Source organism: Rhamphochromis longiceps, linkage group LG4, assembly GCF_057381845.1.
Source record: "Rhamphochromis longiceps isolate RC_006_pf linkage group LG4, R_longiceps_female_GT1.1, whole genome shotgun sequence".
Classification (NCBI taxonomy): domain Eukaryota; kingdom Metazoa; phylum Chordata; class Actinopteri; order Cichliformes; family Cichlidae; genus Rhamphochromis; species Rhamphochromis longiceps.
Genome location: NC_140560.1, coordinates 19,889,323 through 19,909,149, shown reverse-complemented (window position 1 = coordinate 19,909,149; position 19,827 = coordinate 19,889,323). Strand labels below are relative to the sequence as shown.

At 41.1% G+C, this 19,827-nt stretch overlaps 1 protein-coding gene across 1 annotated transcript in view; it reads right to left on the bottom strand.

The window, feature by feature from the left end:
- LOC146671453 (voltage-dependent T-type calcium channel subunit alpha-1I-like) overlaps positions 1–18,717 on the bottom strand; it is a 164,008-nt gene extending 145,291 nt beyond the window's left edge. The window contains exon 1 of the mRNA XM_085403655.1: positions 18,470–18,717. Within this exon, the coding sequence (XP_085259781.1) occupies positions 18,470–18,717 (248 nt within the window). The remainder of the gene's footprint in view (positions 1–18,469) is intronic.
- Positions 18,718–19,827: the final 1,110 nt, after the last annotated feature.

Genomic DNA, 19,827 nt, shown 5'->3' with positions numbered 1-19,827 from the left:
TTAACTCCTGGGTGCCATGTTTAACCACAATCTGCCTACTGAGGCATGACTGCTACCAAAGGAAATTACACAGCACAGCATTGTTCCCGCTGTCCCAGTCTACCAGATTCTGCTGTCTGCTGATTGACTCGCTGACAGCTCCTTGACTGATCTCTGTCGGTCTGTCTCACTCTTACTTTGCCTCTTTCTGTCACACCCTCTTGCATCTGCTTGACTCGTCTTTGGCTTAAGTAACTCTAACTCAAAGAGAGAGGGGAAGAGAGGATGGAAACACGGTGACAGCAAAGTATCCAGAGGGAGAGAAAGAGAGAAGAGAGATCACGTGCTTTGTAGGAGTTACACATCAGCCACACGTCTTCTCCCCTCCTTCAGCTGCTTTGGATTTCATTTGCATTGTACTTCGTTGGTGGGCCTTGAAGAATAACACCAGGCCTATTGACTACCTGAACTCATTTGCACTCTGAGTTTCTTATGTGCATAAGGAGAACAGATGTTAATGCAAAGAGATAAATAAAAGTCACTGTGATCAATATGAATTCTATTGGCTCAGCCGGATTATATCTACAGCTTTTCTGGGTGACATTGCGATAGGATAGTAACAATTAACCCAGCATGGAGAAAGGCCATCTAATTCCCACTACCTTAAGTTACTTCTCAACTTCTTTTTTACTTAAAAAACATCTTTAATGATCATGGCATATGATGGGCTTCTTGGTGGGCTGATCTGTACCAAACTTTGAATGAACATCATCACACACACAGTGATTATAAACACCTGTATGTTTTATAAAAATCCCAATTCTTTTGATTTTCTTATATATTACATTCATTTCATCACCCCCCTGCGAATGTAATGTCACTTTCTCTGTTTGTGTTTGTTTCATGCGTCACGTTCAACTAACATCACCCGTACGTAACTTAACGACAAAATATGTATCAGTGAGGGAATTTTGTTTGACTCGCCACGAAATATGGAATGAAGACTAGTAATCCTAATTAAATATTATTACTCAGCATTACTTTTCTCGATCTTAGATGCACTGTGCTTGTTTGAAGGATCTCTAATTTACCTATCACTGTGTACACAAATCAGATAATGACAATACATCTGGGTGCACTGACATTAATACATATCATGGTAATCCTGAGTACTTAAGTAGAAGCCACTTGGACTAAATGTCATCCAGGAGGCTTCCTCAGTTCTGACTGACTGTTTCTTAATCAAACAATTATGTTTATTTGTGTTACATAATTTTCCAGTATGTCCACATTGGCTGTTTTAAAAAAAAAAGAAAAACACAAAACAATGTTTTACAGTGCTGTTATGCAACAACACCTGATCCCTGTTAATGTCAGGGGATGGGGGGAAAGACAAACAGATTTGCAAGTTTGAAGGGTGGGGCTTCTCACATTGCTCAGTAAAGTGCAAACTGTCCCAAGGCCAGACACAACTATTCATTGCTGTCACTATCTATCCCTCAGACCCAAAGTGAGGCTCAAGCTGAGTGTCTGCCAAATGCAACAAAGCAGCCAAATCCTTGTTTTCAGCTAGAAGCACAAGCAGACATGAGCATCTTGTACAGAAGCATCATACGCAGTATGAAGAAGTAGGCTGACACCATAACTTTACTGTCACCTTTGTGGTAAGGCCCTCCTTATCATGATGTGTCTTTATACCGATCTGCGGGTATATGTTGTTAACTGGCTGTTACTTGGAAATACATCACTGACGTCTTTAGTAAGGTAACATTAATGTGACAGCTAGTGTAACATATTACTTTCTACAGGAAGTACTGTGTAAGACACTTCGTTTTGGTCTTTACTCAGCTGATTGAGGGTTTCTCTCTATGTATATATATATATATATATAATAATAAGCAGACATATATCTGCATAACAGCTTTATATTAATTGTTACATGCAGCGAGAGAAAAATAATAATAAAACAGGGTGAGGGATGAGGAGCATGAGTGAGTGAATGCATAAGTGAAACAGATGGAGTGGAAACAAATGTATTGTGATAACATCATTTAAACAGTGCTTGGCTCTCTGAAGGCCCTGGCTGCCTTTACACACTCTCTCTCTCACACTCGTTTGACTGGGAAAACAGCCAGAAGGATGGGCCAACAGGACACACTCTCTCTTTCTCGCTCTTTTTCATTCTCTCTCACCCCCCCATCCCTCCTGCTATTCTCTCCCTTCCCAGCCAAGATACTAAATTGTACAGAATTATGCTGTCAGGTCTCATTTGTGAGAGAAATAGCGCACTGGGTATTACCTGAAGACAGCAGTCTGTTTAGGGAGTTCTGATGAATCATCTTTTTTTTCCCCATAGTGTGTAGTTTTAGTTAAAGGACAAAGATAATGTGCCTGCATCGCGTCAAAAATAATGGATCTAAGTTAGTATCAGCACATCTGTGTGTGCACAATAGAAAAAAATACCCTCAACTTCTAACTACCGAGCCTGTAGAGGTTTTAAGTGGGCAGCAATAGTATCAGCACTGCAGTCACTGTAGGGATTAGTCCAATGCACCAAACTGTGGGTGAGAATCCAAACAGATATTGCACCAAAAAATTCTGCTGGCTTACATTGTATTACTTATAAACTACTTTTTCTACCAGTCGCATAGTTTGCACTTCCTAATTTGTGCGTCTCGCTGCCAACTCCTTTTCTGGCTGTCATAAACGGCTATGTGGCAGGTTAGGCTATGTGTGCACCTGCACTCAGAGACAGAGACATTGTTATGCAGAGACAGAGACATTAACTAAAAAGCAGCTTTATTGTTGTACTTAAAACAAAACTCTAACCGGGAAGAAACTACGTACTAGGAAATGGAAACTACAAAACATGGAAACATGGAAGTTGCAGAAAATATAAAACCACACAGTATGAGCGGACAATACAGCAAGGATCAGACGGAGACTGAGGACATAAATACACAGACGGTAAGGAGGGAGGGAAGAACACAGCTGAAACGAATCTGACTGACGAGACAGGGGAAGCAAAACGGAACACAACGCAAGGAGAGCAAGAGACAATCAAAATAAGACAGGAAGTGAGATAACAGTGGCGACTAGGACTAAGACACATGTGCTTGAGACTGGTAACAGGGAGAAAGACGTGGGGACATGACCAAGTGCGGAGAGAGAAAAGGAACACCAAATATGGAGACAAGAGATAAACAAACATTACAACAAACATCATTTATAAATGATGTAAATATAACCATGAAACTAGAAATCAAATAGAGTATCCCAAGAAACGCTATTAAGTTCAGAAACATAGAAACACTGGGTCAAACACCCAGTACCATGACAGTGGCCTAGGGAAAGTGTAAAAGGACACATGAAGTTCTGCATAGAATCAGCAGACAAAGAGGACTTTCACAGAGTGAGTCCAACACGTGAAAAGATTCACGCTAATGTCCCACAGTTTCCCCTGTTCGCCTAAAGACGTGCTTTCTGGTGTAAAAAAGGCGCAGACAGAATCTCTCGCTGGCTTCTCACATGAACTGCTTCACTGGTTTTCTTTTGTTTTTCTTTCTGATGTCACAGCCATCGTTGTGTGACAGATGACTCGACATTTCTTTTTCTCTTTTCTGCTCCCCTTTATTTGATCTTCTCCTTAGCACATCCCTACATTAGACTGCCCCCCCCACCTCACTTACCGCATTACCTCTCTGCACCGTTCCTATTTCATTCTTTCTCTCTATTCTTTCTCCCTCCCCTCCCCTCTCCTTCTCCTACTGAACAGTTTGTCCCTCTCTGAGCTGATATCACTTGAGCTTGTTGCAGTAATGTCAGTGACTCAAGCGCTGATTCAGTTACATGACAGTCCACAGAGTTTTAGAAAAAACTTACCAACTCAGCTGCTTGGAGAGAACATCAAAAGCCGTGTGCATATTTGTGTGTGTGTGTCTGTAAGTTTAAAGCTGGTCTTTAATGAACTAAGCCCTAAGGCTCATTTGAGCTGCAGATACCAGCAGTCAACTAATGTCCAAACATCTGGGTGGTCTCTCTCTCTCTCTCTCTCTCTCTCACACACACACACTAGGGCTGAGCTTTTATCATTGGCCAAAGGAAAGGCTTTAGTATCCACCCTGACAGATGCCACACAGTGACACACACACCATACCCAGTGAAGGATTTGTGCTGTGTATGATCCATATATGTGTAAAATATATATCTGACAGCTTGGATTATGTGCATCTATCAGCGTAATACAAACAGCAGGGCGAGCTGCGTGTGTTTGTGTGCACGTATGCGGGACAGTGACAAAGCAAGTTTATTTCAGCAGGTCCCCTTTGGTCACTAACACTTTCCTCTGTCTTTCTCCCCTTCTGTTAACTCTCATTGATATCCATAGTTGCACTTTCTTTTGTTCATTTTTTCACCCTTAACCAGCACCCATTTTTCTACCTTCCCTTTGCTTCTCCTCTTTCCCAGCGCTGACAGAGCAATAAAGGGAAAACGCCCAGGAGAGAGTAAGGGTCAGTGAACAGAAGTTAGAGAAATATCAGGGGCAAGTGTTTCAAGCGTTCATTACGGCTTTATAATCTGTCCACTGGGTTGAGGTGTTCAGATACAATCACCTGCTCACCTGGGCGTGAAGTGAGTTTATGCTGCTAATCTGAAATCTCTTTAAAAAAGTCCTACATCAACCTACATGAAAAAGTGGAGGAAATTAAGACGAGGTCAAGTCTTTAGAAGTTAATAAAGACTTGTGCTTTCCAGGCATTGTCTCACTGCAGTACATGTTCAGTTCAGTCCAGTTTAATTCAAATAGCACCAAATCACAACAACTGTTGCCTCAACGCACTCTAAACTCTAACATACTACAAAGACCCTAAAATATTAGAGATAAAATCCAACAACCACATGACCCCCTACGATCAAGAACTTGGTGACAGTGGGAAGGAAAAACTCCCTTTCAGCAGGAAGAAACCTGTAATAGGATGTCAGTGTTGCAATAAATCAGTTTGTGAAAGTTCTTCCTATAGATATAGATCAACAGTAAGTGGTATTACTGGAAAATGGAGGTGATTTTGAACCACATCAACAAAGTGTCAGACCATGTTAGAGATGTAGCCCTGCTGAGATTCATAGTTTCCAGTGTTTTCATTACTCCTCTCACATTAACTTCAGCACTAAAATTGTGTAGTGTGTTAGTTAATATGCTTTTGTCCATGTCATGTAACACCTAACATCAGAATGAAAAAACGACATTTTTATGCCAGGAATCAATCAAAAAGTTCTGCTGCACCTATAACAATCAAAACATGTAACATGTAACACAGAGATCAATACAATCATCAGTTCCACAGACAAAAGGGAGAAAATATGCAAAATAAGTATACCAATGTACATGGATTGAAGAGTAAAAAATGAAAAGAGCTAAAATGTATGTTTTTCAATATCAGTGTAGCCTAACTCATCAGGCTACATCAGTTTCTTGGGCCTATAAATAGAGGTAGTAATATCCAGACAAAACAAAACATTTGCAGCCTGAAGTAAGCGCCTCCAGCTGAAAATCACCTCAGTCCATTCAATGACAGCAGGAGGGAGCTGCAAATTTGAACACTCCTTTTTTTAAACTCAGTGGTAAACAGAAGTAAGTGTTGTGACAATCACCTAATAAGATGAGGGGCAAAGCAAGAATAGCCTCATAATTAAGCTGTTTTCTTGCCTCAAAGGACATACAAGGCAGGTAAGTATGCCAACATGTAGTCACACTGGAACACCCTGAGCCATCTAAGGAAAATTTGCAGCAAATGGGGTAATTTGATGCTACTGTGCCGGTGGAGGCAACCAACATAACCACCTGCTTCTTCTCCAAAATAAAATTGAAGTGTGGTCACTGACAGATAGAAGGACATCCCAGAATGCATTGCAAATGGTAAAAACGAGTAGACCTTTCAGAGGATCTCGTCCAAATTTAAATCAGGCACAATTTTTGCTTTAAACACAGTATTGGAGATTATTGACTACACTTCATGCGTTCAAAGTTTGTACTGGTATAACCATGAAGTATTTGAGTAGTTACACTGTTACAATACAGGCATGATTATGCAAAATACAAAATTACAGCATGTAAGGGCAGATAAATATCTATATATTTATAATATATATAATATCACTAAGTGTTTTTCAAGATCGATTTAAATGAACTAAATAGGCAGGTTTTAAGATAGCAGCAATCCCTGTTAGGTTTGAAGAACAAATGATGTTTAGGGACAGAAAAGAATAACTGTGTCTCTTCCTGTTACTTAGACCTTTCTTTCCTCCTGATCTCAGTGTTACTCTGCCCGCCTTCCAACTCTGTCTCTCCCCCTTTCACCACAGAAGATGTCTGAGGCTGCAGTCACCAGAGCAATTAGAGACTTCATGTCCCTCCTCACTGTCAAGAGGAGGAAGGACACACACATACATATATATATATATATACACAGCACACGTGTTGTGTGCACACACACCCGGCGATCTCTGTCGTCCTCTGTACTGACAGGCACTGGGCAAAAGTTCACTCTGCCACTGTGCTAACTATCTCCTCTTCTCTTCCTCTCCCCTTTCCTCCTTCACACTATCTCCTTCTCATGCCCTGCCTTTTCAAGAAAAGTGCTAACTAGCAATCTCTCACTCCTTCCCTTTCTCTCTTTGTCCGCCTCTCTAAGGGCTATCATCCTTCTCTTTGGTCTCCATCTTTTCTCTTTCTCTTTTATCTCTCTTCTTGAGAAGTTACACGCTTGTCCTTCACTCAGTGTCACACTTTTGTGCCTCTGACTAACTTCCTATCCCTCCCTTTGAATCTACAAAATAATTACCCCTTCTCATCCATTACCTTCATCTTTCTCTCCCCTCCCTTTGTCCTTACTTTTTAATCTTTCTCATAGCATTGGTATCTTCTTCATTTTTCATGCACACATGCGTTTGAAGTAATCTGTATGCATTTACACTGCTTATAGCCAGCTCTAATGTGATAGAAAATCAAGAAAATGGTGCACTTATGTACAATGAAGCTGTCTTTCCCTGCATCTCCAGTGCGGCTTTTCCCCAGTAAAAATATTGTCAGCCTCAACCAAATTAACCGAAAAGAGCAGGATTTCTGAAAGCAGGATGTTGAGCACCAAGGGAATTTCACAATAAGCTTCTTTGTTGCCTTATATTACACCAACCCCCTTGACTTGTTCATCTTAGAATTTGCGCCACCTATTAGGCCGTCTGGAAGCAATGATGTGTTCTAATATCAGAGTCTCTTGAAGAAATAAAATTCCACCATCTGTCAACCCTATGAAACTTTCTTTGATCTCTCCCAGGTGAATGCTGGCTTTTGCTGAGAAAAAAAAACAAACCCTGCCCTCTTTTTATCAGGGGAAATGAGAGACCTCAAAATCTTCACATCCATTGTGGTCTTGTGGATAGTTGGATGTCATTCATCCACTTTGAATTGCCATGAGAGCACGTCACATGATAGCCAGGGGAAGGTGAATCTCTGCTTTATGCTCACAACATGCTTGGTTTTGTGAGCACTGATGCACTGAATGTCAATCACCCAGCGAACCACCAGTTAGGGGAAACTCGGTTCAAAGACCTCAAGGTGTTAAGGATGCTGCAAGCTTTCCACGACTTAACCTCCAACAAGTAAGCTCGTGATGGACTCATCTGAGCTTGGCATAGTAGTAATCCATGAATTAGTTACAGGAAACCTCATATAGCTCCAACACAAAGACACATATTCTACTCAAAGGCTCTAAAAAGGACATGTGATCTGCTGGTCTCCTTGATATTATAATGAGTCTTCTTGGTCTGCTAATGTGCTCATAAGTATTCATTACCAAAGGGTAGACCTCAAAGCCTGCACAGCAAGCAGGCAAACGGTTCAATACTGAAACATACTGCAGATCAATCAAAAAGCAGAATATTCATAAACACCCCTTAGTGAGTCATGCTATCTTCACATTTTACACAAACATATAAAAGTGAACTAGAAGCATATACATAATAGCGGTTTGTTCTCCTTTATAAAACATTATGGTCTTTGAGACAACCTCAGTATCTCTCCTTTAAAGTTAATGGCAGAGCAGCAAGGTAGCATCATTTCCTGAAGTTTAGTGTTCTGTCTATAAAAGTTTGGTACATCAGCTTGTGAACTACCACAGCTTAGTTAGCGTCTTCCTCCACATACACACTGTAATTCTTTCTATGGTCTAACTTGCTTAAATATGCAACAATAGTTTGCCACTCATTGTTTTTACAACATTAGCCATAGGCGAAGTACAGCAGAATTTATTCTGAAAAGACAAAGTTGATTCTACAAAGTAAGGACAGACTGTGAGCTGTCACATTTGATTTATTAGCAATTCAGTCTGCTGGCACTTTTTCCTCCCACTGTAGCAAGACAAGAATATCTCGAGTTGAATATTTATTGCTTTGCTTATCTGTAGCTGCCTTTACAGCTGCCTCTGGTAATAACCATAGCATTAATATACAAACTAATAACATGTAAGCTTTTGTTGTTTTTGTTCAAACTCTTCCATTTCAAGAATGATGCAACACGCAGTCGCCCCTGTGCTGCAAAGGAGAAGAAGAAGAAGAAGAAGAAGAAGAAGCAGAGTACAAGTCAGAGTGCTTATAACACACTTCACTGTAAGACTTGATCTTGGTCTCTTGAGATGGCACTGATTCATCACTAATCTGTTTTCACATTACAGATTCTATCATCATTTTAAGGACAATTTGAATTTGCTTTCCAGAATGTTTAATTTATTACACGTGTGTGCATGCCAGCATTTTGTTTGGCCACATCGTGTATGTGAGGGAAAATCCAGTGCACGAGCATTTAAAACGTTTCCTAATGTTACGATGTTCGTGCTGAGCAGAGTGAGTACCCAGAGAATTGAAAATTAGCATTTATGTCGAGTGGAGGTTAGCTTTTGCTGTGATATTATTCTTTTTATGTAGAAACCAGTTTCCAAAAAAAGGGTGGACATTATATAAATGAAAGTATAATTGAATGATTTGAAAAGCATTGAAAAAGCCCAATGTTGAAAAAATTTATCAAAATTTGAAATCGATACAAGAAAAGGGGCTATGTTTTACACTGCACTGCAAACTGAGATGCAAAGTCATATTGTTTCCATCTTTCCTGTTGTTTTTGTTTTTGGGGTTTTTTTGGGCAGCATGGTGGTGTGGTGGTTAGCACTGTTTCCTCACAGTGAGAAGGGCCTGAGTTTGAGGCTACCATCTGGCCGGGGTCTTTCTGTGTGGAGTTTGCATGTTCTCCCCATTTTTGTGGGGTTTCCTCCCACAGTCCGAACACATGCAGTTACGGGGTTGTGATTCTAAATCATAGATGTGAGTGTGAATTGTTGTCTGTTTCTATGTGTTAGCCTGACGACCTGTCCAGGGTGTACCCTGCCTCTTGTCCTATTACAGCTGGGATAAGCTCCAGAACTCCTGCAACCTTGATAAGGATACGAATGGATGGATTGTTTTTTAAATGGTTAGAATCTTTTTTAATACACAACAGATCTGGTAGGTGAGCCAGTGTAGCCCCTGCTGTGGAGCCGTGCTTTTATGAAAAGATAAACTTACCCTGAAAAAGGTGTGGGGAACTCTTTTAGTTTTTTGGAGGAAAAAGAGCGCTGTACAATATGACAAGAGGTTGACAGGTATTTAATTTTTTTATCCTCAGAAATTTACTGTCCTCTGTAGAGTGACACATGGGCAAGCAGTACATGCACTCCATTGCATCATTTAGCTTGTCTTCTGCGTCTTGAACAGAGGCAGGGGGTGTAGACAAGCAGCAGAACTCACACTGAACACTTATATGCAAGAGACATGTTGTTATCACATGTCACAGATGGAACTGAAGTGTCCGGTTCTCCCCTGACTGCCAGCAAAAGGGCTGTTCAGTCACACCTGGTCAAGCTACTCGCCCATGCTCACTGTAACCCTCAATCATGGACCTGTATTTCTGGGAAAACCTGCATTTGAAATGTTCAAATCTGAGGAGATTTTTTACTGAGGTCGTAAGCAAGGCCAGACTCTCTGCAGTGAAGAATGAGTCATGCAATTTATGTAGCACTTTGTGGATAATAGATGAGAAATAGCAAACTACAAAGCACTCACTTGGATAAAATGTACCCTGCAGTTAGTGGTGATGGAGCCATTAAATGACTTATTAAATTCTCTCAAAAGTCCCAGTTTGTGTAAAGCAATGCTTCTGAGTTGAGCTGACGGGGAAAATAAAAGAAAGAAAAAGAAAGAAAGAAAGAAAGAAAGAGATGATTCTTTGATAAGTCAAAAAATTAGGCAGCGAGAGCGTCAGGATGACAGGTGCAAAACAAAATGAGGGGAAAGATAAATTTGTCCACGCATATGTGCATATGTGCATATGTGTGTGCGATTGTGAGTGTGTGATAGGTTTTTCCTTTTTGACATTTATCTCCGTGGTTTATCTAAAGCAATCTGCCCTGCTGTTCCTGAGTTCAGACAAATAGGCACTGCTGTCTAAAGGATTGCTGTAATATACAGCATATAGCATAGCAGAGAGCCAAAGCAGTAGGTGGATAATGTCAGCCAGCCATTTCAATGTAATTCTCTTCTTAAGAAAGTGACTTTGCACCAACCCATAACCCAATTATGGCTACAGCTGAAAAACCACTGTACACATAATCCATAATTCAACACAGTGAACTGTAATAACACACACACACACACACACACTGACACTAATGCATTTTTGTACAACACGTGTGGACTTATATCCTGAACAACATAACTACGGTGAGTTCTTGGACAATAGTGCGCAGTACAAAGTGTGTGATGTTGTACATCTGTACTGTACACTGCATATCTATCACAGAATGAGTGTGTATGAATGCATGGATGTAAAGAGTCTTTAATGGCTAATGAGATTAGAGAAACGTCATATGACTGCCCGAACTCAGAAGTCATTCAGAAGGAAAATTCACATGTTGAGGACACCTTAGGCTGACATTGTTAAACAGGGCACGAGGTTCACATATCACTCTTTATAGCAATCCTCTCAAATGTTAATAGTCAATAAGCATAAGCCACTGGCAGAGTGGTTTCTGATTTACTGTTTCCATGATGGACTGCAGACAACTGTAAACTAGCTGGCTAGAAGTGCTCTGAGTTGTCACACACTGAAGCAGAGGCTTTGTTACATTTACATCACATATATTAGTTGTATATATTTAATATCCTCTTTACAATATATCCTCTATCTCTCCTCTGTACATGTCCAAACCATCTCAGCCTTGCCTCTCTAACTTTGGCTCCAAATGGCTCAATCTGAGCCCTCTGACATAACCATTTCTAATCCTGGTCACTCAACTGTCTTTTAGTTAGCTCCTCTGTCTCCAAACACTACATCATAGCTGGACTCACTATCACCCTGACGCTCGCCTCCACCTACTCCACCATCTGCTGCTTTTGATGGTTGACCTCAGGCATTAAAAAAATGCATTGCAGAAGAGTAAGCAAGAGAATGGACCAAACAAACAGAGCAGATGGAGTAACACAATCTAAGTGGACTGCTACTTAAATGGCACCTTTATACTCAAATTGAGCACTCAAAGCACTTTATACTACAAGTCTCATTCATGCACACTCACACTACCATGAATGCATGGGGCGGGGGGGGTCTCAAGGACACTTTAACATGTGGACTGAAGGAGCCGGGGATCAATCTACTGAAAACAAGGTGTTATTTGACCGGTCATCTACACAATGTAGCATCACATATCCTGTTTTAGCATTTCTCTTTATCTTTAAGCATAAAAAAAAACATGAACTTTAAGCTACCTCCAACCATGTACATGTTCAGCGCAAGCTAACTACTATGAAAGAATAATGCATTTAAAATAGGTCACAAAGAGAGCGTATGCACTGAGGCTTGGTACTACAGTAGTCATTAGAGTCACTTTAAATCCTGCATCTCTTCTTCACTGTTCTTCTCATCTCTCTCTCAGACAGCACATGCACTAATGGAGTTTGGACTAGACCTGAGGGACAAGAAAGAAAAGGAGGAGGGGGGAGACAAGAAGTGTGAAAGAGTGATGTAAGAGTGGGGATCATAAGAATTAGTATTGGTATGTGTGTTAACATTAGCACTGGGATTTATTTTGGAAACGTAAGCATTAGTATTCTAATAAGTTGTATTTATTTTAAGAGAGGTTAGTCTCATTAATGTTTGCACCTCATTTAAAAAAGGGAGACTTTCCCCGAGGTAAAAGGACAACAGTTCATACTCTACTTGAAGCAGAGACTCATTAAAATACGCGAAATACTTGCATTATTGCACAAGATGAAGGCACAAATGGTAATCTGGGAAGTGACAACATCTTAAGCAAGAGGGAAGGCGATGCATCCAAGTAAAAGAGCGGTTGAATTTGTGAGTTGTAACAAAAGAGAAGGCAAAAAGGAAAAAGTGACAGAAAACAGACAGGAGACCAAGCGTAAGATAAAAGAAAGACAGAGTGTCGCTGTGAATTAAAGACAGACTTGATGTTCTTTAATAAAACATCTGTCAAAACAAGTGGAACGAGCGTTCAGCATCTACACATACAACCACCCGTCAAGTGGCACACCTCACAGGAAGTGTCACTGCAAAAGAAAAGGCATAAATCTACTGTGTGGCCCCGCAGCAGCTCCTCCACACAGAACAATCGAAAAGTGGAAGGACGGAGAGAAAAAGTTCAGAGGAAGAAAAAGAGTGGGAGAACCGAAGAGAGCAAACGGGAGAAGGTGAGGTGAGAGAGAGTAGGTGATGTGTCCCAGGTGTGTGCTCTATCCTCAGCTGTAGTTAAGAGCGAAGCACGGAAACGCCTCAGCCATCCGTCACCATGGAGATAACAAGCTGTCAGGGCAGAGAGGATCACGGGCCACAGAGGCCAGTCACTCGACTTGAACACCGCAGGAGCCAATCAGAGGATAAAGAAAGAGGGTGAGATAATGCGAAGAGAATGATAGGAAACGGGAACAGAGAGAGAAACCAAAGCAAGTTATTGATAGAAGGTCTCAGAGGACTGATGAGAGGTTCCCGAATGAGCATGGCTAGAAAGCGCTAATTAGAACTGCAACTAATTATAACGATATTTGGATAAATAAAGGAAAAAAAAGCCCAAATCTATGTAGCAATCAACACGCTGCTTACTAGGAACTCATACCATCATCCAGGGCAGGGCATTTCTTTTCTGAAACTATGTACATTACAAGTAATTGGTCTGCATTTCCACTTAGTGCTAAACAATGTTAACAGTGATACCCAGTTTGCAATTATAACTGCAAGTTATAATTGCAGGCTGAGGGTCGCAGATGCCAACAGACTTAATAAACTGATCCGTAAGGCCAGCAATGTTGTGGGGATGGAGCTGGACTCCCTCAAGGTGGTGTCGGAGAGGCGGATGCTGTCCAAGATAAAGACAATGTTGGATAACACCTCCCACCCACTCCATGACATGTTGGTCAGTCACAGGAGCTCGTTCAGTGAGAGACTGAGATTACCGAAAAGCACCACTGAACGACACAGGAAATCATTCCTGCCTGTGGCCATCTCCCTGTACAACGCATCCACTTAACACACTGTTTGCTGCTACAACTACACATGTTTCTTTTCCAAATATTTATTTATAAGTGACTTATGTATGTATGTATGTATATATATGTATATATTGTACTATTCTTAGTTAGCGTATTGTCTGTCTTGTCTTAATGTTGGTTTAAAATGGAGCACTGTAACAAAAAATAATTTCCCCCAGGGATCAATAAAGTATTCTGATTCTGATTCTGAAAGTTAGAAGACTCAAACAAGCAAAGGTCATTAATTTAACAGGAGAAATTATTTCTATTGAGCAAGAGTGGTATTAAATATCTATTGTTGCATATTTACTACACACACACACACACACACACACACACACACACACACACACACACACACACACACACACACACACACACACACACACACACATATATATATATTTACAAAACTAGAATATCCAAAAGCAAAACTCCACAGAAGGATCTGTGACAATCACAGCAATAACACAATAGGCGCACAAAAGAGTGATGTCTCTCTGAGCAGGTCGGATTACACTGAATGGTGTTAATTGCACTATTTCTGGCATAATTGGTATGAGTGTCCTGACGTGTTCTCATCTTGATCTTCAGAATAAATTACTGATGACATGTAATGCTTCCTATATAGCCAAGGCACAGTGCAGCAGACTGGATGGAGATTATAATAAAACTCTACACTGACTGTGAAATATTTGCTCATGTGAATTCTGCTTTTTCACGTCATTCTGACATCTTGTTGCACTTTCTGCTGCTGACCGTTGCGCTACCTTTTCCGGATCTGTTTGATTGTATGGTTAAAAACGTCTTCCTCGTGTGTGCTTTGGTGTTTCATCATCACAGAGAACTCACTTGAAGTTTCACATGGTAAACCGTGAAAATCTGCTAAAACAAAATCTAAACGAAGTGCAGCCAAATCCAGGCAGCAGCCATCGAAGGCCAGGTAAAAGTAGGAAGACGTATCAGACAACATCCATAAGGAGACAGTTACAAACATGACAAAGGCAAACGAAAGCTCAGAGCAACAAGATAGCAATTTAATAAAAACAGGCAGTGTTATCTAAATATATATTTAGGCGCAGCTAGATTTATAGACGTTATCATCCTTTTGTTCTGAGCTTAACACTGTGAGGTGTTGAGCATATAACTCCTGATGGTTTTGCTGTTAAATTGATTTTCTTTCAGGAAGGAAGAGGGTGATGATTTCACAAATTTAAATGTGATGCAGTGGAGCTACGACTGCTGCCTAGATGGTCAATTTGCCGCTGCTTGTATCTGTCAGTGCGTGAAAGCCCATGGCTGTGGAGTCTCAGGTTTCTATGCAGTCCTGTGAAAAACTAAGTAAAGCCTTACTTCTTCTCTGAGAATAAAAAGTGTAGGTAACACCCAGGTGCTGCTAATGAAATGCATTCGATTAAAGAGTTTCAGCAATTTGTCTGTAGCATTACGGTGTGTCCACACAAAGCCAAGGAGGAAAGAGATCGGAAATGATTCTAAAGAAGTTGCTATCTAAAGCTAACAGGACAATGATCCCAAGCAAGGCAGAATGGCTGAAAAAGAAACAATCAAGGTGCTGCAGTGATCGAAATCAAAGCCCAGACCTCAGCCCGACTGAAATGCTGAGATAAGAGCTGTTCACAAATGAAACCTCAATCAGTTGAAGCAACACTATGAAGAAGAGCGGGGCAAAATTGCTTCACCTCATCATACAGAACTTAGAAGTCATATAGAAAATGATCAGTTTAACTTGTTGGTGATAAAAGTGGTTCTACCAGCTACTAAATCATGGGGTACACTTAGTATTCTTACACAATGTTTCGGCATTTGTGCTAACTAAATAATGATATGGTGTAATATGTCATGAGTTGTTGTTCATCTGAGGTAGTGTTATGTTTTTTACATGACGTATAATGCTTGGATGCCATCAGTCTCGAAATAACAGCTGCAGGAATGTATCTCTGAGTCAGTATAAAGCGACACAGCACAGCGGAGGCCCTATTATTGAAAATAAGAAAAAAAAATGTCAAACTAATTATACAAGAAACTGGAAAAAAATTGCCTGCAGGGCAGATGTTACACAGTGTACAAGTCAGCGAGAACGGACACAACACATATACTGTAGCTGTGCAAATACGTGTTACGAGGAGTGAGTGGAGGAGCAAAGTCGAGGAGTGTGATGGCAGAGGTGGCGTAAGAGCAGTGACAGGGAAGAAGATCAGCAAAGCGGGAGAAAGACAGAGAGAAAGAGGGAGAGATCCGCGATGACGAAAGAAAAGAGAAAATTAGGAGAGAAAAACTGGCAGCTAAACTTTATAGTAAGAAACTTAAATTCATCTCATAATCATTTCAAATGTCAGCATTAACATATTTGAAAATTGGGAAAGAGATAAGATTAGTAAAAGGATTTTGAAAACAATCAAGAGCAACACAGGGGGAGAGGAAGTGTGTGGTGTGCAATATAGAGAGGTGCTCCAGGTACTCTGCTGCAGGCGAGCGTGGGAGAGCGTCACTGTACTGTAAGTGTGTGCATGTGTGTGTGTCACCAAAGGCCTCTCACAGCGACTGAGCGGTGGACAGAGTTATTGATTGGCAAAGAGTTGGTGAAACAACCATTTATTGCCCCCCCCCCCTTCACTCACATCTAGACAAAATTTACTTCAGACACACTACACTGAGCAAAAGCAAAACACTGTTTGATGAAGTGAAATGGGGCTTAACTTATAATCCTATCACAGTGGCATTTTTTTTCAATGTCTTTGAAACAAACAAAAATGCCCCGGGCTCATATGTAGTCGACACAGGCGATCCAACACACCTCTCTATATACAGCACCGACTACTTCAGCGCGATCAATACACGCATTCAAACGGGTACAAATCATTGTTCCAGTGCACCAAACATCAAACTTCTGCTCCAGCTGAAGTCCCACACACACTGCAGTTACATGCACATCCTCTTATTCCTACACAAGAAAGGCACTAGGCTTGTGCTTGCATAGCCATCCCACACACACACAAACACACACACATAAACAGGGCCACTCAGATATATTCTTTAGGAAGCTTTAATCCTTACTAACCTGGTTGCACTAAAGGTAAAAGTAACCCACCATGGCAACTGAAGTGTGTTTATGCGTCTTCTAGTCCCTCAAGCTGAATCAGCCAGAAGAAAATCACCTCAACTACAGCAATAACAGCCATTACCTGCTCTCCCAGACACACTGTTTTGACATGCTTACAGTCTGAGCCACTATAGGTGTCAAGCAACACAATCACCAATTGGTTGTGTGTTTTTGCAGTACACGTGTATGCACAGGCGGTGTTTGTACCCCCGTGTTGGAGCCAACTGTGTGTAGCAGAGCACAGGCATTAGCAAGCTAGCACTGTAAAATCCTTCTGATTTTTTTTTTCTTCCTTAAACATCAAAGACAGAGTCTGACAGGCAAACAGAAATTCTCGCTGTCCAGTTTTGTCTGTCTGACTGCTTGCACTTTCCCTCTGTCGTTCTGATTTTCTGGCTGCACATTTGTTTGCGTGTAATACAGACATTTTACTGTATGGTTTTAGTTCCCCCTCACCAGCCTGCTGCACATGCATGGGCAGTGAAGACTGAATATTACAGGGCATTTAACAGGCTTTTTCTACATTTGACTACATTTCATGATTAATCAAAATCAGTTTGTCACTGTGGTATGCCAGGGTCATGTCTATCCTGCCATTCAAAAAATCTCAATAAATCAAACTCGTCTGAATAACAACTTTCAAAAACGTTAAAATGCATGAATATATGTATAAATGCATAGAAAACGTCATTTCTAAAATTCTACTCAGCCTTTTATTGTAATTGTGGATAGAAGCTAAAGTTCTGGGGGGAAACTCGGATTATATCAAACATAATTCAAGCAAAATAAAGCATAGTCCAGGAGAAAGAGAGGGATCCATCCAACAGGAGCTCTCTGTCAACTTTAAGAAGCCAAAATCATCACAGGCAAACATCCTTCCCATGTCCCATCAAAGTATAGTTTAATAAAGAAAAACGGAGTTGAATATTATATCTCAGTGGAAAATAGACTCAACATATAGATTATTTGGTTGTGTTAGTTTACGTTTGCGAGGAACACTCAAGAGATGATTAAAAACAGTGTAAAGGAAACTAGCTTGTCAGCAGATTACCCTGTGCTCAACAATGTGCTATGAAACATTTAAAGTAATTAATATCTTTAAAATAATACTATTGGCTTACAGCTGGGAGCAAAAGGTGTTCTGAAAAAGCATAAAGGTTCCTCTGCTTCTTACACATGACAATGACAGATCATCACTGCTCAACTGAGCAAAACAGCAGGTCTTGCACTGTGACTGGTGACAGTAAATTGTACTATAATCTATTCCACCTACACACACACACACACACACACACACACACACACACACACACACACACACTGCAAAGCAGTGCAAACACACTTACTTTGAGACGATTCTGACGAAATCCACAAGATAAAGCAGTGAGGGTTGATGGGTTGGGGTAAAGAGGTCAGTGTCAAGATGGATGATGATGTCTCAAACAAACATGAAGGAGAGACTTGAGAAAGCAGAAAGAACTCAAACTATGACCCTGCTGAAGGGGGATGATGAACGGGCAGAAAAATGCTGCAGCTGAACAGGCAAATAGAAAAAGGTGAAGGGTTGAAAAAGACTGATAGCTGGGTGAAAAATGAGGTAAAGTAAGATGGGGATGATTTAAAGAAAAAAGCATGACTACAAATGCACTTGGCTATGACTGATGATTAAATGTAGCTTGATGAAGATTACAGGTTATCTTTAAGGTCAAACTTGATCCATCCCATCAGTGAACCAAAGGATATGGGCTGGAGACCATACGGATGCACCAGTTGCGAGGACAGGTGGTCTGCTTGAGGCAGAAGAAGACCACGGGCGCTAGCTCTGGGAAGGGCACCACGAGAGTGCTCAGGTCACTGCCGATGCTGACATCGTCACCTGGGCCCATTTCCTCAATGATGTCATCAGCCTGCGCCGAGCTGTATTCCTCATTCTGCCCTGGCCCTGCGGAGGAAATGCTCCCCAGCGGCACAGGACACTCCTCGCTCGTCATGGCAAGCCAGCTGGGATCTGAAACACAGAGGAAATTGACACATGGATTACAGAAGCAAAATGACTTTGATAAGGTAAAATTGTGAAATGTTAAACTTGTTAATATTGTACATGTTAACTGAATTATTCAGCTTGAAAGGAGAGTCCTGGGGATACACATACTCTGCCACAGACCATCATAGTATCAACTCACAGACATTTAATGATTGTTTTAGCCCCAAAGGCCCGTTACTCTCCGGCTGTCTCTACCGCCAATGAAACCAAATGCTCTTATCATAAACTCACTTGTCTACATAAGACGATGGATTCCTTAATGATAAGAATCACCCTTTGCTGTCCAACACACACATGGCAGGATACAACAGCGACGCGTAAGTCAGTGTCAACATTCATTGTGCATTCACTGACGATTCATTTAGCTCCATCACAGCGTTGTGGGAAAGGAAATGCCTTTCCTCCACCTACCACTTAACTAATGAAGGAAATCACATTTATCTGTGGGTATAGTGCACAAAAAAGAACATACACACAGGCACACAACAGTGCAATGCTACACACACGCCTGCATATTGAAGCGTTTTTACACGTTGCACAATAATACACGAGGCTGGCTGGAGTGCTGGCTGCTGTCGTGAGTTACTTCTGGCTAGGAAGTGTTTGTGTTTGATTGGGTATTCAAAGCCAAAGGAGGGATAATATTAGAAGTAAAAAGCGCAAAGAAAGACAGAATGACAGAAACTTTGTTCTTTTGGCTTCCTCCATTGGCCGGTAGCAGCCGGAGCCTAAGTGAATGCATGATAACATGCCGGACTTGGTAGTGCTCTTGCTTTTAACTGGCAGCCAAAGGAGGCAGCCAGCAAGAGGCAAGGAGCCAAGAGAAGGCTGGACATGTGCAGAGCTGGACATATGCACAGTCTTTCACACATGCCCACTCACACTGTCTCTCCCTCTCTCTCTCACACACACACACACACACACACGGACAAGATCTCATTGTTGAAAGGTTTTTAAACTGGTTTCGGATATAAAAGCAAAGAGGTGGAAGTGACAGAAACTGAAAAGCAACAAGAGGAAGTTTTGTGTGGTGTGGACAGGTTTTTTGTTTTATTGC